Here is a 19,543-nt window from a genome sequence, read left to right as displayed (position 1 = left end):
ATGAGGGTCTTCTTTCAGTGCCACTCCACCTATCCAAACATGATGTCTTTCCCAAAGGACTGGCCCCTCCTAGCATGCCAAAGTAATTGAGATGAAGTTTCACTATCCTTGTCATATCCTTGTCACTATGGAGAATCCTGTTTGCACTTTCTCTACAAATTATTTGTTTGGTTTTTTGGCAGACCCTGGGATAGTCAGTACTCTTCTCCAATAGCTTAAAGGCATCAGTTCTTCTCTCATCCTTATTACTTGTACAACTTTCAGAAGTATATAAAGTAATTGAAAAGATTATGAATTGGATCAGATACACCTTGGTCTTTAAATGCTCTTCATGCTTTTCAGCACTTTGGAGAGGTCTCTGGCTTTCCAACACAATATGACTTTTTTATTTTCTTGACTGCTGGTACCAAGTATATTGACTGTAATCTCAATCAGATGAAATCATCAACAATTTTAATCCTCTCTCCATTTATCATGCTATTGCCTATTGGCCCAGTGGTGAGGTTTTTATTTTTGTGATCTAATCCATACTGAAGACTGTAGTCTTTCTTCTTTTGCAACAAGTGTTTCAGGTTGCCATGGTTAGATAAGGCTATACAAATATGGGGTCTTTGTGACCCCCACCAAGCTTGCCAATAATATAAATAGTACCTTATGGGTGTGAACACAAATAAATGGCAAAAGTAAAATGATTTGTAACAGTGGCCAACAACTGTGAGACTCATTGGAAGGTTTGCTTCCAAGTACATCTGAGAAGCTGTACTGACTGAAGAATTGTAATCCGAAGAGATTATTAACAATTACAACTTGCTCTGCTCCATAATCAACACTCCTGGCACTAGCAGTCAGGAAATCAAAAGATTAATTGCATTGGGAAAGTCTGTTTTCAGGGACCTCTCTAGAGTGGATGTCTAGAACAATTATGTCAGTCTAGAGACTAAGGTGCATCTGATCCAGGTCATGGTCTTCATAATTAGTTGTTATGCAACAGAGAGCTGGGCAATGACTGATGACAGAAGAAGAATTGATGTTCTTGAGTTGTGGAGCTGGAGAAAAGTATTGAACTTATCATGGACTGCCAAGAAAACAAATTGGTCTGTCTTGGAGAAGGTAAAAACAAGTTGCTCCTTGACGGCAAGGATTTTGAAGCTCTGTCTCACATACTTTAGGCATGTTGTCAAGAGGGACTGGAGGAGGGACAGTGCAAGAAGGAAAGACCCTGCAGATAGACACAGTAAGTGGGGCAATGCAGACAGTTGTGTTAGAGATTGGCTCAGGATAGGGCAGGCTTCAGAGCTATTGTGCATCCAGTTACTATGAGTCACAGGTGACTCAAAAGTGCATAACAACAGCATCCCTAATAAACTCTGCAATGAACATTGTTAATGAGTTCTGGGTGATCATTGCAATGGCTCAGTGAATCTAGTAATAGAGTAGTAAGAGCTCTAGGAGGGAAGATTGGAGTTAAAATTGATAGAAGTAGATGTGGGAACATGGGGGCATGTCTGATCTCACAGGAATTGGCTTTGTGTTGTTGATATTCTTAATGTAGATTCTTCCCCCTTGCATGGAGTTACTGGAAGTTAAGACAACAAGACTCCCACACCAGCCTCACTGTTTTTATGCAAGGGAAGAATTAGAAAAATGGTTTTAAATGAAACATTATTTTCATAGAATTTTATGTTTAATATAGCCCTATTTATGAGGAGGGGAAATATATGGTGTGAGCAGTACATTACTTTCTCTAAGAAAAATAGAGTGAGGCTGGGGCTTCCTTCTCCTCCTCTTCCCCACAAAAATATACAAACAGATAGACAAGCAAAAGACCCAGAGACAAGTCATAAAAAACAAAATCAGGTGTTCTTTATAAATCAATCATACTATACAAATTATAAAAGTCACTTAAAGTAAAAAATACAAGTTATATAAAAGGTTGGCATGTCAACTTTAGTGCTGTCTTCCAAACAAATATGGTGGTTTAACTTAGTGAAACCTTTTCCAATTCCATATTTAACGACAAATTCATGAAAATGACAATAATTATCCCAACACATTCATTTATAAAAAATACTATGCGGTATGCATTGGTTGCAAAACAGTTTCACTCAGACTACCTTTCGATTTCACTGAAGTCAGTAAAAAATTACACAAAACCTGGATTTACACATTTAGAATATTCAAAGAAGTAATTATAAAAGTTCCAGTGAGTCAATGAGATTTTCCTTAAAAGTGAATCTCAAAGTGGAGACACAAAGCTCTCTGCTTGCCTCCCTCTCTTCAGTAACTACTGTGGTGCTTCATGAAATGGAACACACTCAGCTCGTGACTCACAGACCCGGCCGTGCATATTATGTATCATACAAAAGCTGGTTAGCATGCAGATTCCCAGAGCATCTAAGTATTACTAAGACTGAATAACCTTCTTGTTATAGCAAGCTCCATGAAAATGCTGGGTAGTACAAATAGTTAAATACCTGACTACTAACAGAAAGACCGGCTGTTTCAGACCATCCAGAGGCACTTTAGAAGGCCTGGCATCTGCTTTTAAAATATCACAGTCTTAAAATCCTATGAGACAGTTCTATTCGACACAATGGAGTCATTGTGAATTGAAATTGACTTGATAGACCTTTTTTAAAAAAATAGATGGTGCCAATGTTGTTACATGAACCACACTGAACACTTAAATTCTCCAGCCCAAACCCAGTTCTAGCAATTAGTCAGGAACTTGACGCTGGGCAAGCCCCTTCTGTTTTGTACTCTGTAAAGCCACTCTAGGAGATTGGTAATCTCTGGCAGCTGGCCCTTAAACTCTAAGGTTGTATTGACCCCAAAGGTGAAAGAAATGTAGTTGCCACTTAAAAACTAGTTTTCGAGCCAAAATATGTTTCCACATGCCAATGAGAGTCTCTCTTATTGTTGCCTTCTGACAAGTCAGCTTCTGACAGTTCCTTTTGGGGAAGCAGCTCAAGAGAATTCTGAAACTGACAATGTCTATCTTAATTCTGGGCTGTTTCTCATGCAAACTGGAAACTTCCAGCAATCCTTACAGAGGTGCTGCGAACCATCATATGTGATTAGGAAATAACACAAATGTCCCCAGAAAATGATGCAAGTAGTCCAAACCCTACTGTAAAACCTCCAGCTGAGGAGATGGACAAGTCAAGGAAGTTTTCACACTGGTTGTACTAGAAGAGTAAGAGCTAGATTTCCTGGAGAACTTTGAGGTGAGGGATAATTGCATCCGCTTTACAGTTCGTGCATTTCGACAGAGCAGAGCGTTCTTTGTATGATTCCTGAAATCTTTGGAAACAAAATAATAGACAAAGGGGTCAATGCAGCTGTTGAGTGCAGAGAGACAAAGGGCCGTGATGTATAGGGCATAGACTTGACTCTGGCCCCGGCTTTTAATTAGGAAATAATGCACCACAAGCAGAAGATTGCTGGGAGTGAAGCAGAGCAGGTACATGGCCAGGACCGTGACAATGAGTTTGATGGCTCTCCTCCTTTTCTTCTCCGAGTTTTCATTCACGGCAGGCGATCTGAGCACTCTGATCATCAGCACGTAGGCAGAGGCTGTAAGGAAGGCTGGGAACATAAAAACCCCAATGGCTAGAGAGAGGAAATAATTGAACATATCCCCCACTAACACCTCCTCAGGCAAGACATCGTGGCAGGTTGTGATGTTGAGGGCTGGAACGCGGGCGGTCTGCTTTACAACATACAAGGGGACGGTGACCAGCAGGATCAGCAGCCAGATACCCAGGGAGATGCCGATGGCAATGTTCGCCTTCCTCAAGGTGCGCCCTAAGGGGTTCACGATGACCCAGTATCTCTGCACGCTGAGGCATGTCATGAAGAGGATGGAACAGTACATGTTGCCGTAGAAAAAGCCGATCAGCAGCTTGCAGAGAGCTTCCCCGTAAACCCAGTTGTTGCCGTGGAGGTGATAAGCAATCTTGAAGGGAAACCAGATGACAGACAGGAGATCTGCCAAGGCCAGGTTGGCCATGTAAATCACAGCCGGGTGCTTCTTCTGGGTTTGGAAAAGAAACACCCACAGGGCCAGGCAATTACTGGGCAAACCCACCACAAATACAATGATGTAAACCACTGGAAGGAAGACAGTTGTCAGTTTTCCAGTGAGGACAGAGGCAGAAACAGCATCCACAAAAAGGCCTGCTTCCACTTGACCGCCTTTTGCATCAACTTGTGAGGAGCCATTATTCCTACCAATAAGACTTCTTCCTTTAGAAGGACCTGTACAAGAAAGGCAAAGCAGACATGGGTTACTACAGAAGTAAATGCTTGTTACTGCAGAAATAAACACTTGAGCAGTACTGCTGGCTTGATCAAGTTAAACCACTCTAGATTAAGGCAGGAACACAACATTGGAGTGACCCAAAATGGTTATGGGCCTTTCTCAAGGGTTTCTGTGATTTCTAAAATATGGCTTGGGGGACTGTTTTTTTTAATTAGAGAATTATGGGGTATATGCAAAATACACTGATAGGTATGAATGTTGAAAACAGATAGCATTTTCATTTATATTTACAAACTACCCACACTCATGAGTTCCTAATGACTCTTAGCACATGTCTGACAGCAGTTCCTTGAGGGGCCAATTAGTAAGGATCAATTTAGGGTTACAGTAATTCCTTTCCAAACCAAATTCCAGGGTGTGAAAGATTAAAAAAAAATTGCCAGGTGATCTTCTTCCAAAACACCACTCAGTTATCACCTGATAGATCACAATGGTTGGATCATGGGAACGGTGTGTTGTTCCATTGTGCGTGATGGTATTGGCAGGAGCTGCAGTCAAATTTCATAATGTATCTCTCACTCTAGATCTGTACTAAAATGCAACCTCACCCATCAGCTATTCCTTATCAGGAAGATTCTTAAGAGCCCCAAAACACTCTCTTCCGCACCCTAGGATAATAGCCTCAGCAATGGGAAAAGGATCATATATGACAACATATTGTATTATTCCATTTTACTGAATGTCCGTAATAGGCAAATCCATGGATAGAAAGTAGATTAGTAGTTGCCTAGGGCTGGAGGGAAGGGGGCTGGAGGACATTGGTGAAGCACTCAGAGAGAAAATTAGAACCCGCCCAGTGGTTCAGGGGGGCAAAAATCTGTTTCTTAAAAAAAAAAAAAGGTTATAGACAAGAAAATCATGTCCAAGACATGTTCAATACTCTTTACCCAAACCACAATTTACAGGCAGTTCTACTCTGTCTTGAAGAGCTGAAATCAAAGCAATAGCATCTATTACCAGCAACAGGATTCAAGGAGAAATGACTAAGCAGGACAGGATATTTTGTGGGGGAGAAGGGGACAATGAAAATGTCCTAAAATGGATTATGGTGATGGATACTCTGAATATAGGAAATGCTATTACTTATTTGTGCACTTTGTTGTTGTTAGGTCCTGTTGACTATGACTCTATAGCAATCCTATGAACACGGACCAAACCTTGCCCTATGCTGAGCCATCCTCACAATCAATGCCATGCTCAAGGCCACTGTCGTAGTCAGCGTGTCAATCCATCTCACTGAGGGTGTCCCTCCCTTTTGTGGACCCTCTACTTTCCAAACATAATGTCTTTTTGCAGGGACTGGCCCCTCCACATAACATGTCCAAAGTGTATTAGACCAAGTTTTATCATCCTTGCTTCTAAGGAATGCCCGGGTTGTACCCCTTCCAACACATACATTGTTATTTTTCTGTCAGTCCATGAGATATGCCATACTCTTTCTCAACACCACAATTTACAGGCCTCAATTCTTCTTTGGTCTTCCTTATTCATTGTTCAACTTTCACATGCATATAAAGTAATTGAAAATACTATGGCTGATGTCATGTGTACCATAATCTTAAGACTGATATTGAAAACTATATGAATAACATTGGAACCTTGTCACTTTAAATTAGTGAATTGTATGGAATCTGAGTTAATTATTAGAGTTGATGGTATATGGATCTCATTTGCTATCCTGCTTTAAATTTCCAGGAAATTAAGCACATACTAAGTCAAGATGGTTCATATAAAGAGAGCTCTAGATTGGTTTTGAATAAGAATGCCAAATTAAGGAGGTGGGGGAAACAATGAGAGAAACAAGAAGATGAAAGAAATACTGCTTTAGGTAAGGTACAAGAAAGACAAACATTGTATTGGAATTGTCAAGGATTTTATTATCCTTGAATCTATAATCAATACCCACAGAAGCAGCAATCAAGAAACCAGATGTATTGGACCAATCTGCTGCAATAAATCTTTGCAAAGTGTTATAAAATAAAGACATCATCTTGAGGGCCAACTGAGGTGTGTCTGATCCAAGTCATGGTAATTTCAACTCCCTCATATGCATGCCAAAGCTAGACAATGAATGAAACTAACCAGAACACGGATGACTTTGACATAGGGGGCTGGCAACACATACTGAATATACTATGGACTATCAGCTCTTTTACTGTCATAGTCAGGCCATGGTTTTTTCAATTACTTGCTATGCATGTCAGAGCTGGACAATGAATAAGGATGACAGAAGACTTGACCCTTTGAGCTGTGGTGTTGGAGAAGGACACTGAACATCCTATGGACAGTAAAAAGAAAAAACAACTATGTCTTCGAGAGAGTGTAGCCAAATGCTCCCTGGAGGCCAGGATGATGAGACTTCACCTCACATTCTTTGGCCATGTTGCTGGGAGGGACTGTTTCTTGGAGAGAGACATGATGCTCAGAAGGTGGAGTCAGCAAAGAGGAAGACCCTCAACTAGGTGGATTGACATGGTGACTTCTGCAATGGGCTCTAATGTGTCAGGAAGCATAAGGACAGCACGGGTTAGAACAGGCTTCAGATCTGTTGTTCAGAGTGTTCATACTCAACTTGGCAGCACCTAACAACAATAGTATAAACTTCCAGAAGAATGAACAAAAGATCTGCCTTTGAGGAAGAAAGGCCAGAACATTCCTAAGAGGCAGCAATGGTGAAACTTCATCTCCTGTCCTTTGGACATGTTATCAGGAAGGAGCAGCTTCTGGAGAAGGACTCATCACTCATGATAAAGCAGAGGGTTAGTAAAAACAGGAAGATCTTCAGTGACACGGAGTGACATAGCAGCTCCAATAACAGCTCATCTCTTTCTGTTGTGCGAAGGGTTGGTATGAGTTGGATCAACTTGTTGGCATCTAATGACAACATAAGAAACAGTGGTGGCTGTAAAACAAAGTTCTGTGAAAGCTCCTAACCTACAACCTTGAAGAGTCTCACTCAAAACACTGTTCATGTTAACTATATTCATTTTACCGGTCCCAGAATATGTATGCCAACATGCTGTTACATATCAGTTACAAAATTGTAAATATCAAGATGTTGTAAATATCAGGAAGGTCCTTGGCACACTATATAGAGACTCTTAATTTTTTTTTCAATTGCGATTTTAATGAAAGTTTACAGAAAAGTTGGATTTTCACTCATTCACTATTACACATTTTCCTCCCTTTCCCTTCCTTCTTCCCCAGTTCACTTTCTTTTTTTAAAAAAATTCATTCATTGTTGCACAATCTCCTTCCCCACTTCTTTACTTTGCAATGTGCCCCTTATTCTGGAATGTTGTCATATAAATAATGCTTAATCATATATTCCTTTTACTTAGGTCTGTTCCAATGTAGTATGTTCACTCTTTCCCTAGTTTCTCCCCAGCCTCCCAAGTCGGTCTTGCTTTATAACAGTGGTGTTATGCAATAATTGTCCTTTGATGACTGAGATATTTCTCTTAGCATAATGTCCTCCAGGGTCACCCATGTTGTGTAATGTTTTACGAGTTCACTGTTTTTTTCAGTGCAGCATAGTATTCCATTGTGAGTATATATCATCAAACTATATATGTCACCTGTCTCCCGAAAGGATATCGATGATGGATCCAAGTATGATTAAAACACCGACAAGTTTAATCTTATTCCATCTCTTATGAAGTCGCCTATAGGCTTAGTGGTGAGGAGTTCTGTTTTCTTGATGTTGAAATGTAATCCATATTGAAGGCTGTAGTTCTTGATCCTCTGCAGCAAGCACCTCATGTCCCCCTTGCTTTCAGCAAGCAAGGTTGTAGCATCTGTATGTTGTATTCCTCTCGATAGAGTCCAGCTTTACATACTGTTTGCTTGGTGTATAGACTGAGTAGGTATGGTGAAAGGATACATCCCCAGCACACACCTATCCTGATTTTAAACTATGCGGTGATTTGTTCCATTTGTACAACAGCTTCTTGGTCTAGGTATAGATTTCATATGAACACAATTAAGTGTCCTGGGATTCCTATTCTTGTTCAGCATAGTTTGTTGTGATATATACAGTAAAATTCCTTTGCATAAAACAGATTTCCATTAGTCTCTGCTTTTAGCCAGGATCCATCTGACATCAGCAATTATATCCCTGGTGCCACAGCCTATTCTAAATCCAGCTCGGACTATGTCAATCAGTATCCCATCTTAAACTTCTTCCTTTGTTGTCATTGGCTCTTGTTCATATAGTGGTCATGGTGGTTGTTGTGCCATCAAGTCAACCACAACTCATAGCGAACCTTTGCACGGCAGCTCTGAACTCCGCACTATTCTAAGGTCACTGTCTCTGGCACACCTATTTTTATTACCCCAGTTTTTGTGTCAGCTCATCTCATCCTGGGTCTTCCTCTCCTGCATTGACCCTTTACCCTTCCAAGCATGATGTCCTTCTCCAAAGACTGGTTCTTGGAAACATGCCCAAAGTATTTTAGACAGAGCGTCAAAATCCTTGCCTCCAAGGAGCAGCTCAGTTGCACCCTGTCTAGGACAGATCTGTTAGTTCTCTTGTCAGCCTATATCATATCTTAAAGACTCTTTTCTAGCACCATGACTCAAAGGTATTAATTCTTCTGTCATCTTCAGTCATTGTCCATCTCTCTGATGCACAACAAGTAATTGTGAAGAACATGGCCTAGATTAGGTACACCTTAGTCTCTGGACTGACATCTGGAGGTCCCTGATAGCAGACTTTCCTAAAGCAATTAATCTTTTGATTTTCTGACTGCTGGTGCCAAGGTTGTTAATTGTAGAGCTGAACAAGCTGAAATTTTAGCATCTGTCATGATGCTGCCAATTGGCCCAGTCATGAGAATCTTTGTCTTCTTGATGTTGAACTTCAATCCAAATGGTTCATATGGACTTCCTGAAAGTTTCATTGTCAACCAATTCTTTCTAGCTCATTGATTCTGCATGTTCTTTCCATCTTCTTCTGGATCATTCAAGTTTTTTCTGACTCTAACAATACTAAAATAAACCCAGCTCAGACTTGCACCTTTTTGAGTTGGAGATTCACAATGACCCCTCCTCTGGTTTTCAAGGCTGAAAATCTTATGAGAATGCTCAGCTTCCTCCCAAAAAAGCTGCTGGTGGATTCAAACACTCTACAGACCAGCCTTCAGAGCTGCTTCACCCTAATAATGGACACTATAAAACAAAACACTGAAATGGAAAGATTACAATACACTGTTAACCGGGGTGGGGGGGGGGAAGAAACTGGCTGAATAACATAATATGTGTCCATTTGTGGAATACAAAATGGTATAATCCTTTAAGAGGGAAATTTGGTAAGATATAAAATGTGCTTGCCCTTATGACCTAGGCAATTTACCTTCAGTAATTTGTTTCCCATTTACTCTGATGCCTACAAATCAGAACTGACTCACTGTTGACCTTCCAGTAGATGTTTAGAGGCCATAAATCTCATGGGAGGAGGTTGCTCATCTTTCTCCCATGGAGCAGCTGGTGGATTCTAATCACCTGCCTTTAGGTTTTTAACTCAGCTCCCTACCCACTAGGCCACCAGAGCTCTCACAGTATTTAGACTAAAGGCACAAAAATACTCTTAAGTACAGGAATATACTTTGGAACATTCTTTATCATGGTTTAAAAAAATAGCAATCTTAAGATTCATCAAAAAAAACTATATGTAAACATGAATTACATCCCCCCCTATTAAAAATAAAGATAAGTAACCCTACTCTGATAATGGATAGATTTATTAGGTAATAAAATAAATCACAGGACAGTGTGTACTGTGTGGTCTTTCTACTGTCATAAATATGTATTTGCACAAAAAGAACTTTAGTTGAGAGTGGAGGAGGAAAGAATGAAAAGGGTTTTTCCCAGAGTTTTTTTATTTGAATGTTTTTGGAAAGTAAAACCAGTCTATAAAACTTACAAAAAGTATCTTCTAATCTCTAGTACACTCCCTCCCCCTGTGGCCCACACACCTCCTCAAACCCTGTATTTGGATTAACTTTCTGCTCTTAGTTTATTTGGATTATCTCTCTCCTCCTCCCAACTACCCCTCACCAGAAAGACCTTTCGCTCCACAACTTGGAGAACATACACTAAACAAGAAAAAGCTCGGTTTCCCTGTATGTCTCATTGGGTGTACTCTGAGTAAACCTTCACGGGAATTCTTACACAATGAACTGTTTCAGCCTACCATTTGCCCAGGTAATAAAACCATAAGAAAGTCAAACATAGACTTTCTAAAACCTCACCATTCAAAGTTAATCAGTATCTACAAAACAAGCAAGGGAGCCAAACACAAATTTAAAGTCTCATCTTCATTCTCATTAGTGTTCTCTCTAATTAGAAAACACTGGACATACCTAGTGTACCTAGAGACAGAAGACTAATTTAAAAAATTATTATACACTCTCTTGTAAAATATGTTAGTGTCATTAAAAAGTGGTTTATGCAATGTTCATAACAGTGTTATTCACCATCACAAAGAAAAATGGAAATAGCCTATATGTCCAACCATAATCGAATAGACTGAGAAATTATAGTATATTCACATGATGGAATACTACACAGCATGCAGGAGCAATGATTTTTAAAATTACTGCCTAACTTGGGAGGAACTGGAGAGCATTATGCTGAGTGCTCAGTCCCACAAGGACAAATACTGTATAAGGCCATTATTGTAGAAATAGAAAGATAACAAACATGTATGAGGATCCAAGGGGAGGGGAGAGTAGCAACAGAGGCGTGAGGATGGGCAGGGAGGTAATAACAGAATAGCATAATTTGATGGGTAGAGGGAGGGATGGGTAAAGGAAATGAAAAAGATATGATGTGGAAAAACAATGTACATGAACTTTATAAGTAAACCAGTATGAAATAAAAATTTCATTTTATAGAAAATTATTTACTTGACATGCTGATTGATTTAAATAACCCTACTTATACAAGGCTATTTCTCTATTTGCAGGTACATATTTATATATGAGTTTATGTCATAACATGAAGGATATACATAATCATCTTGGGTACTAAGGTAGGGGTGATTTAACTGAACTTTTTCTTAGCTTTTCGCATACTTTTTCCTACAATGATTCCATAAACTTGAATAATGAAAATGATGATTAATACAGACAGAAGCAATTGTGGAAGACTGACAAGGAAGGGAAGGGAAGGAGAGGGAGCAGAGATGAGTAACTGATGGGAAAGTGAGGGTGCAGCAAGATTTCGGAAAAATAAAGTACTGGAAAGCAATGATGTCAGTCTGGAGACTAAGGTGCACTTGATACAGACCATGATCTTTACAATCACTTGCTATGCTTCAGAGAGCTGGAAAATGACAAAGGAGGATAGAAGGAGAATTGATGCCTTTAAACTATGGTGTTGGAGAAGAGTATTGAATATACCACGGACTGCTAAGAGATCAAACAGGTTTGTCCTGGAGAAGGTGAAGCCAGGCTGCTCCTTGGAGATAAGGAAGCTTCATCTGACATACTTTGGACATGTTGCAAGGATAGACTAATCCTTGGAGAGGGATGTCATACTTGGGAAGGTGGAGCCACAGCGTAGGAGAGGAAGACCCTTGATGAGATGGATTGATTCAGTGACTGGAGTAATGAGGGTAGGTGTGTCAGAGACAATAAGAATGGCACAGGATAGAGCAGGGTTTAGGGCTGTTGCTATGAGTTGCAAGCGACTTGGCGGCACATTACAACTACAATATAAATTATGATATTATGCAACAGAAACCAATGCTATAAAACAAAATATGTCTGTGTGACTAAATGGGGGAGGGGGAAAATGATTTAAGAGAATAGAAGTTCCAGTCTCCAAAAGAGAAATGAGATCATATATCACAGGGAACTTCCTAAGTCAGTGATATGGTAGAAAAGTTAGGTATCTGAGATAATAAACTCTCAAACTTATTGCTGTTGAATCAGACCAACTCATAGCTGACACTCCAATTGGTTTTCAGAAGCTGCAAAATATCATGGGAGGAGATTGCTCAATTTTTCTCCCAGAAAAGCTGCTGATGAATTCGAACCACCAGAGGCTCCACTTTTGGGTTTCCAGTGGTGAGTGAGTACACCACCCAGGCTCCCTTGTCTGAGATAATAAACAGACTTCAATCTGATGCTTGGTAGATCCAGCCAGGTTTCTCTGAGCAAGCCCTTTCCCTTCATGGTGAGCTCACGTGTTTCAGAATAAAGTTGTACTCCTTAGCATTTTCAGTGATTGCATTTTCAGAAGCAGACCACCAGGCAGGTACCTTTAGGTGTGTTTGAACCTCTGACCTTGGGCTAGCAGCCACAAACATTAAGCATTTTCACCGTCCAGGGAATCTTCATTCAATGTCGATTGAGGTCTATCAGGTGATTGAGAACCATGTTAGAGCATCTGACAGATATCAGGCATGCTGATCTCTGGGAGTTTATGCTCCAAAGTGAGGCAGAGTAAACATGTATTTAAATAATTGCCAATTACTGTTGTGATTAGAAACAAAGGCAGGATCTGACAGAGTGCTTTGTTTTGTTTTCCCCTGGACCCCTCCTCTCTATTCCATTCTGTTCTCCTCTGTTGAAATGAGCTGTCCGCTAGACTGTCTTCCGTTCTAGAAGGCAGCACTCTTCTAGTAAAGGTGTAAGGCCTTTGAGAAAACAAACACAAAATCTGCCCATAAAAAATTGTGGAGCAAGCTGAAGAGTCATGTTTGAAAGTGATAAACAAAGATTGAGGGGCAGCACATTTTTTTTAACCCCTAATGAGATGTATTGACACAGCAACTTCAGCAATGGGCTCTAGGGTCTCAGAGATGGTGAGGATGGCACAGGATAGGGCAGGGTTCAGGTTGGCTGTTTATAGGGTCACTATGAGTCATACTCGACTTGATAGAACCTAATAACATTCTTCATCAAAGAGTGTCAGTGGTGCTGTGGTTAAAGCATTTGGCTGCCAACCAAAAGGTAAAAGGTTCTAACTCACTAGCTGCTCCATGGGAGAAAAATGTAGCTGACTGTCTCTGTAAAGACGTATAACCTTGGAAACCCTATGGAACAGTTGTCTATCTTGTTGTTGTTGTTGTTGTTGTTATGTGCCATCGAGTCACTTGCGACTCATAGCGACCCTGTGTACAAGAGCCCTAAACACCGTTCTATCCTGTGCCAAACTTGCCATCTCACACACACTCATTCCCACCACTCCACTCACAGAATTGATCCATCTCTTCGAAGGTCTTCCTGTCCTGCACCATCCCTCCACTCTCCCAAACATGATGTCCCTCTCCAATGACCAGTCCCTCCTTGCAACATGCCAAAGTATGTCAGACGAAGCTTCAGAGTCCTTGACTCCAGGGAACATTCTGGCTTCACCCTCTCCAGGACAAACCTGTTTGTTGTCCTGGCAGTCCATGGTATATTCAACACTCTTCTCCAACACCACAGCTCAAAGGAATCAATTCACTTTCTATCATCCCTATTCACTCTCCAACTCTGATGCATAGCACGTAATTGCAAAGACTATAGCCTGGATCAGGCACACCTTAGTCTCCAGACTGACGTCATTGCTCTTCAGTTAGAGGGCCACTATGTTAGCTGTCCAGTCAAGTACAAACTATAGTAACCCTATGAACAACAGATCTGAACCTTGTCCTAACCTGTGCCATCTTCAAACTTCCTGGCACAATAAAGCCCATTGTAGAAAGTCACTGTGTACATCCACCTGGTTGAAGATCTTTTCCACTGACCCTTCACCTTTCCAAGCATGATGCCCTTTTCCAAGGAATAGCCCCTCCTAGCAACATGCCGGAAGTTTGTGAGATGAAGCTTCAACATCTTCACCTCCAAGGAACACTGGGGCTATATTTTCTCCAAGACATTTCTGTTTTTTCTTTTGGCAGTCCATGGGATACTCAGCACTCCTCTCCAACACCACAGCTCAAAGGTATCAATTATTCTTCTTCAAGGGCCACATAGCTTAGTGATAGAGATGCACTGTCAACCCAAAGGCTTAAGGTTCAAATCCACCAGCCACTCCATGAGAAAAAGCTGGGAAATCTTCTCTTGTGTCATTGGATAGCCTCTGAAAATCCACTGGAGAATCAGCTAAGAGTCTGTTCTGACTTGATGGTACATTACAACAATATGAGGTGAATCAACTATATGGTAGTGGGTAATAATTAATCAAAATAACTTTTGAGTTTCAAATTGGAACGCTCTATCATCATAAAACCTCAGTTAATTAATTCTGCAGAGGAATAAAAGTATGCAAAGCAAAAATAAAAGAAAAGCCAAGGTATAATATTAAATAAGTCTAGTTAACAAATAACTAAATTTTTTTAAATCAAGTTCACATTCTACTCCAAGGATCCTATCCATGCCTGGGCCTCTCACTCTGTAAACAATTGAGAACACTGTATTACTCTGGGCATGTCTCTTCTCTTACTGCCTGAACCACCAAAGTGTTGAATCATTTACACCCACATATTTTCTTTAAACCTTGAACACACTAAGTTTGCTCCTAAATGGCAAGTTTCCAACTTTAAAAGACAAAGGTAAAATGATAACGTATTTAATCACGGTTTTCAAAAAACCAAAACCAACCCACTATAATCAAGTCAGCTGAGACTCATGGAGACCCTCCTAGGGGTTTCCAAGGCTGAAAACCTTAACTATTAGTAGACTGCCCCATCCTTCTCCCATGAAGTGGCTGGCTGGTGGATTTCAGATGTGGAACTTTGCATTAGTGTTGTGTTCAGTATCTCCCACAATTAAAGAAATACCTTTGTTCTGAGTTGTTCTGAGTATTTTTATTCTCAGTTTGACCAACAAAATATATCCAGTAGTGCAGAGTTGAAGCTTATATTATCATGTTGTGATTTTTCACTTTTACAATTTCTTTATGAAGAAGTGGAAAATTGGTCCCATAGTAACGTGCCTGCCTTCCTATCAATGTCCTCACCCAGGATCAGTGCCTGCAAAATGTCAGTTATTTGAATATTGCTGTCATGGATTATCTTACAGAAATCAGGTTCACATTGCCTTATCTAAAATGTTGGAGCCAGCTGAGTCTAAGATTTTCAAAGGTATTACACCACCTATTCCATCTTTTACATATATCTCTATAGCAACACTCAAATATTTCTTCAGCAAATGTCTGAACATTCACACAAAAGGAGATAACACAGAACAAAAACAGTGTGAGTTCAGGCCAGATTTTGCAGCAGATGTGTTGCCATAACTTATCTAAAAGCAAAAAAAAAAAAAAACCAAAACTAAAACAAGTAAGAATAATAATAAAAAAGGGGGCCCTTCATTTTTGGGTCATTTATTTTTATTGAGAACTGTGGATATTTTATTGAGAATCTTGATTTCATGTTACTAAAATTATTTTCATAAAAGAAAATTTGTTTGATTAAGATTATTAGCAAACAGGGGAAATGTGAGACACTGCCTTTTACAACAAATCAGTAAATTTATTTTTAGGGGAATTAAAATCTCCCTCTTGATGCTATCCTGGCTGCCTCCACAATGCCAGTGCCTCCGTTAGCATCACAATAGTTCAATCAGCTTATCTGCTGGGGAGATTTCTCTGTCAAAATTTTAAGTTCCAGCAGCAATTCCCCAATCTCAGCAGCACAGCAGAGCAGCACATGCTAGCAGAGCACCCCAGAAACACACTCCAAACAGCATATCAGATTGACACCCCACCAGTTCAGGACGACTGAGCATAATTCAGCAGAGCACTGGCTCAGGGTGCCTTCTGGCCTGTTTCTGTTCTGTTCCTGGGCACTCACAGTCTACAGATTAGTGAGGCCACCAGTGGGTGCTGCTGGTGGCATGGAAGGACCCAGGATCTGGTGAAATAAAAGGCATGACCCAAGAAGTTCCAGAAGGCCAGCTGGGGCAAACATTCAAGCACTAAATAGTTAACAAAAAGGTGGATGATTTGAAACTGAAAAGGAGCATTCTAAAACCAGGCTCAAACTTCTAAGTTCTAACCCAAATCCTCCTTCTCCTAAATGACTCCATTTGGTACTTTTCCATCGTACAATAAAGACTTTCACTTCTGTAAAATTTCTCCCCTGAACCATTAACCCAGATACAGTTTCTACAGAAAAATGCGGTTTTGCCCACCCTATTCCACTGATAGGGCTCTCTGCTGCTGCTACTGTTGTTGGGTGCCCTTGAATTGGAACTGACCCACAGCTGGCCTCCGGTGGGTTTACAGAGGCAATTAAACGGGTGGGAGGAGACTGCCCATCTCTCCCACAGAGCAGTGAATGGATTGTAACTGTGTACCACTAAGTCGCTGCCCACCCAAAAGTGTTTCTAGGCAGTCTTCTGCCACACAATTTATAGCGTCCAAAACCGAGTCATTTCACAATGTATGAATGGCAGTGAGTTGAGTCCTGAGGGGTGTTTTTTCTACTGATAAATGGGCTTGTAGTTGGGAATAGACAGTGGTAGTAGAGCATGCAACTTTAGTGGCCTCCTTAAGAGCTCCTCAGTTATGCTTGTAATTTTCCAAACTTTTGTTCTAACTCAACACATGACAACAATCAGCTGATATGAAAGACAACATTATAGCTTTTCTGTATTAAGATCCCTTTCCCATCCTGGGGCATTAATTAGAACACTTGACACTTATACTCGTAAATATTCTATCCTGTCAACAAACTCTGCTTATAGGTCAACAGAGCTCACTATCTTAAAGCTACCACAATCAACACTCTTGGTAGTCAGGAAATCAAAAGAGGAAGTGCACTGGGAAAATCTGCTGTCAGCATACTAAACAGGATGGATATCAGTCTAGAGACTAAGGTACGCCTGATCCATGCAATGGTCTTTGCAATTACTTGCTATGCATCAGAAAGCTGGACAATGACTAAGGATGACAGAAGAAGAATTGATGCCTTCAAGTTGTGGTGCTAGAGAAGAGTTTTGAACTCTTCTTGGCATGAAGTGCCAATAAAACAAATAAGTCTGTCTTAGAGAGGGTGAAACCAAGTTTCTCCTTGGAGGCTAGGATTTTGAAGCTCTATCTCACCTACTTGCAGCACTTGGCCAGGAGGTCCTTAGAGAAGGATATCATGCTCAGAAGGGTGGAAGGACAGCACAGGAGAGGAAGATCCTGGTTGAGATGGGTTGATACAGTAACTGGGGCATTGGGGTAGGTGTGTCAGAATCAGTGAGACTGGCTCAGGCCAGGGCAGGCTCCAGACATGCTGTAGATAGAGTCTCTATGAGTCACAGGCAACTCCATGACACATAACAACAACATTTCAGTTTAACCGAGGCTGCAGATATCTGGAGGAGGCCTGGTGGCATAGTATGTTATGTACTGAACAATTAACTAGAGGGTGTGAAGTTTGGATCACCAATCACTCTTCAGGATAAAGATGTACCGTCTTCTATAAAGATATACAGCTTCAGACACTGATAGAACATCATCATGAGTCACAATCGAAACCACAGCAGTAGGTTGGGTGGGCAGATGTCAGAAAACATGGGATTTTAGTGATTAGACCAAATTCTGTCACCTGACAAAGGAGGCCCTCAAAACCCTTATTGTTGTGGAGTAGGAACCAACTCAAAGCTGACCCTCTAGTGGGTTTTTCAAGACTGAAAATCACACAGGAGGAGAAGTGACCACCTCTGGGTTAGCAGCACAACTTCCTTCCATACTAGCCACCAAGCCCCGCCACCTGCAATTGTACAACGCTAACCACTAAAAACATATTCCAGCTGTACCCTTTTGCTGCCAACTTTTAACATTATTAACCTCTAATACTAAGGCACGTTTTCTAAAGAGTTGTGTTTTCCGTTTTGCAAAACTCCCTTTTGTCGTTAATAAAGTTCTTTGTTTTCACTTTTAACAGACTGGCAGTTCTACAAGTCTGCAACAGATTCCACAACAGAACCCACTCTCAGCTCTGTGGGGAAGGCCCCCCACTCTTCTCCCGTGAAGATTACAGTCTGGAAGCCCTATGGGCAGTTGTACACATAGGGTCACTATGAGTCAAAATTCCTCCTCCGCATCTAGCAGGAACAAGTTCCACCCTTCAACTCACGTGAAGTCCAGCTGGCCTATAGCAAAGCATTCGTCACCCTGACAACGGACTTTCAGAATACCCGACGGTGCGAAGTGGGCCACCCCATTTTGTCAAGAGCTGCGGGCCCAGAGTGGATCTGGAATGCTAAGAGTGGCCACTAAGGGTTGGAGGAGAGGGTAAAGAACGGAGCAGAGGGCTCCGAGGCGGACGACACTCCCACTCATCCACCCAGTGCCACCAACTCGCCAACAACCTGGCCCCGCGCGACCAGCCCAGAGGAAGTGGCTGAGCTGTGTTTTCAAAGTTACCGACCCAGGGGAGAGGGCTGTCCTTTGAGGTGTCCACACTCATTCCTCCCTTGCCCCCTCTAGGCTCCTAATAAGGTGAGCAGGACGAGGTGAGCCACCCTGTGTCTGCCTCGGGATGGGCTTCGTCGATTTCAGTCACCCTCCCAATACCCCGGCTAGTGGTTCCCCGATCAGGGATCCCTCATCAAAGCCAACAAAGGACTTGCCTTCGCGAACCTACACCCTTCCATCTGCCCCGCGAACCCAGGACTCCGTGCGGTCCTGACTGCGGTCCTGGCAGTGGCTGAGCACCGCCAACTCCTCGGTAATCTGAGCTCTCCTGCCCCCAGCGTCTCACCTTTGGTCGTGTGACTGCACGAGGCGGTGGCGGCCAGCAGGATCGCGGCCCCTAGCAGCCACGCCACGCTCGGACTCCGCATCCTCCCAGCAGCTCTGACGCCGCCAGGGAACTGCAGCCGCGGGTTCGAAGCTCGGAGCCCTGCTCCCTGCTGAGCCTCACCAGGTACACCTGGAGCTCTGCGCGCGCCGCCCCCGAGCCCGGGTAAATTTCAGTGAAACCTGAGCCTCTCGACGCACCTGCTGGAGGCCACCCCCCCTTGGGGGGCCGAACCCACGACTGGACACGCCCACTTAGGAAGTCCCCCGCCGGGCCACGCCCCGTCCGGATCAGGTCCACGCCGCCTATCCATGACTACGCCCTCTGCCCCAAGAACCTGCACTCCTGCATGTGAGCCACCTCTTGGCTAGGCTATTGGGCCGTCCCTGGAAAGAACGAGAAGCAACCTCAATGGAATGCAACAATCGGGACTTGGGCCATGCCTTTAACCTTTGCTCCTAGAAAGCCAAGAGGAACATGAGTAAAGC

At 42.0% G+C, this 19,543-nt stretch overlaps 1 protein-coding gene across 1 annotated transcript; it reads right to left on the bottom strand.

Annotated features, from left to right (window-relative positions):
• Positions 1–3,127: 3,127 nt before the first annotated feature.
• Positions 3,128–19,098, bottom strand: F2RL1 (coagulation factor II (thrombin) receptor-like 1). The gene is made up of 2 exons (XM_006889878.1): positions 19,017–19,098; positions 3,128–4,260 (listed from the first exon to the last, which is right to left on the bottom strand). Exons 1-2 carry the CDS (start codon positions 19,096–19,098, stop codon positions 3,128–3,130), a joined length of 1,215 nt encoding a protein of 404 aa, XP_006889940.1.
• Between the last annotated feature and the right edge of the window lie 445 nt (positions 19,099–19,543).

This window comes from Elephantulus edwardii, unplaced genomic scaffold (genome assembly GCF_000299155.1).
Source record: "Elephantulus edwardii isolate Elephantulus edwardi_28Jun2011 unplaced genomic scaffold, EleEdw1.0 scaffold00082, whole genome shotgun sequence".
Lineage (NCBI taxonomy): Eukaryota > Metazoa > Chordata > Mammalia > Macroscelidea > Macroscelididae > Elephantulus > Elephantulus edwardii.
Note: the sequence above shows the minus strand (reverse complement) of the source record. Positions and strands in the feature narration are given on the sequence as shown.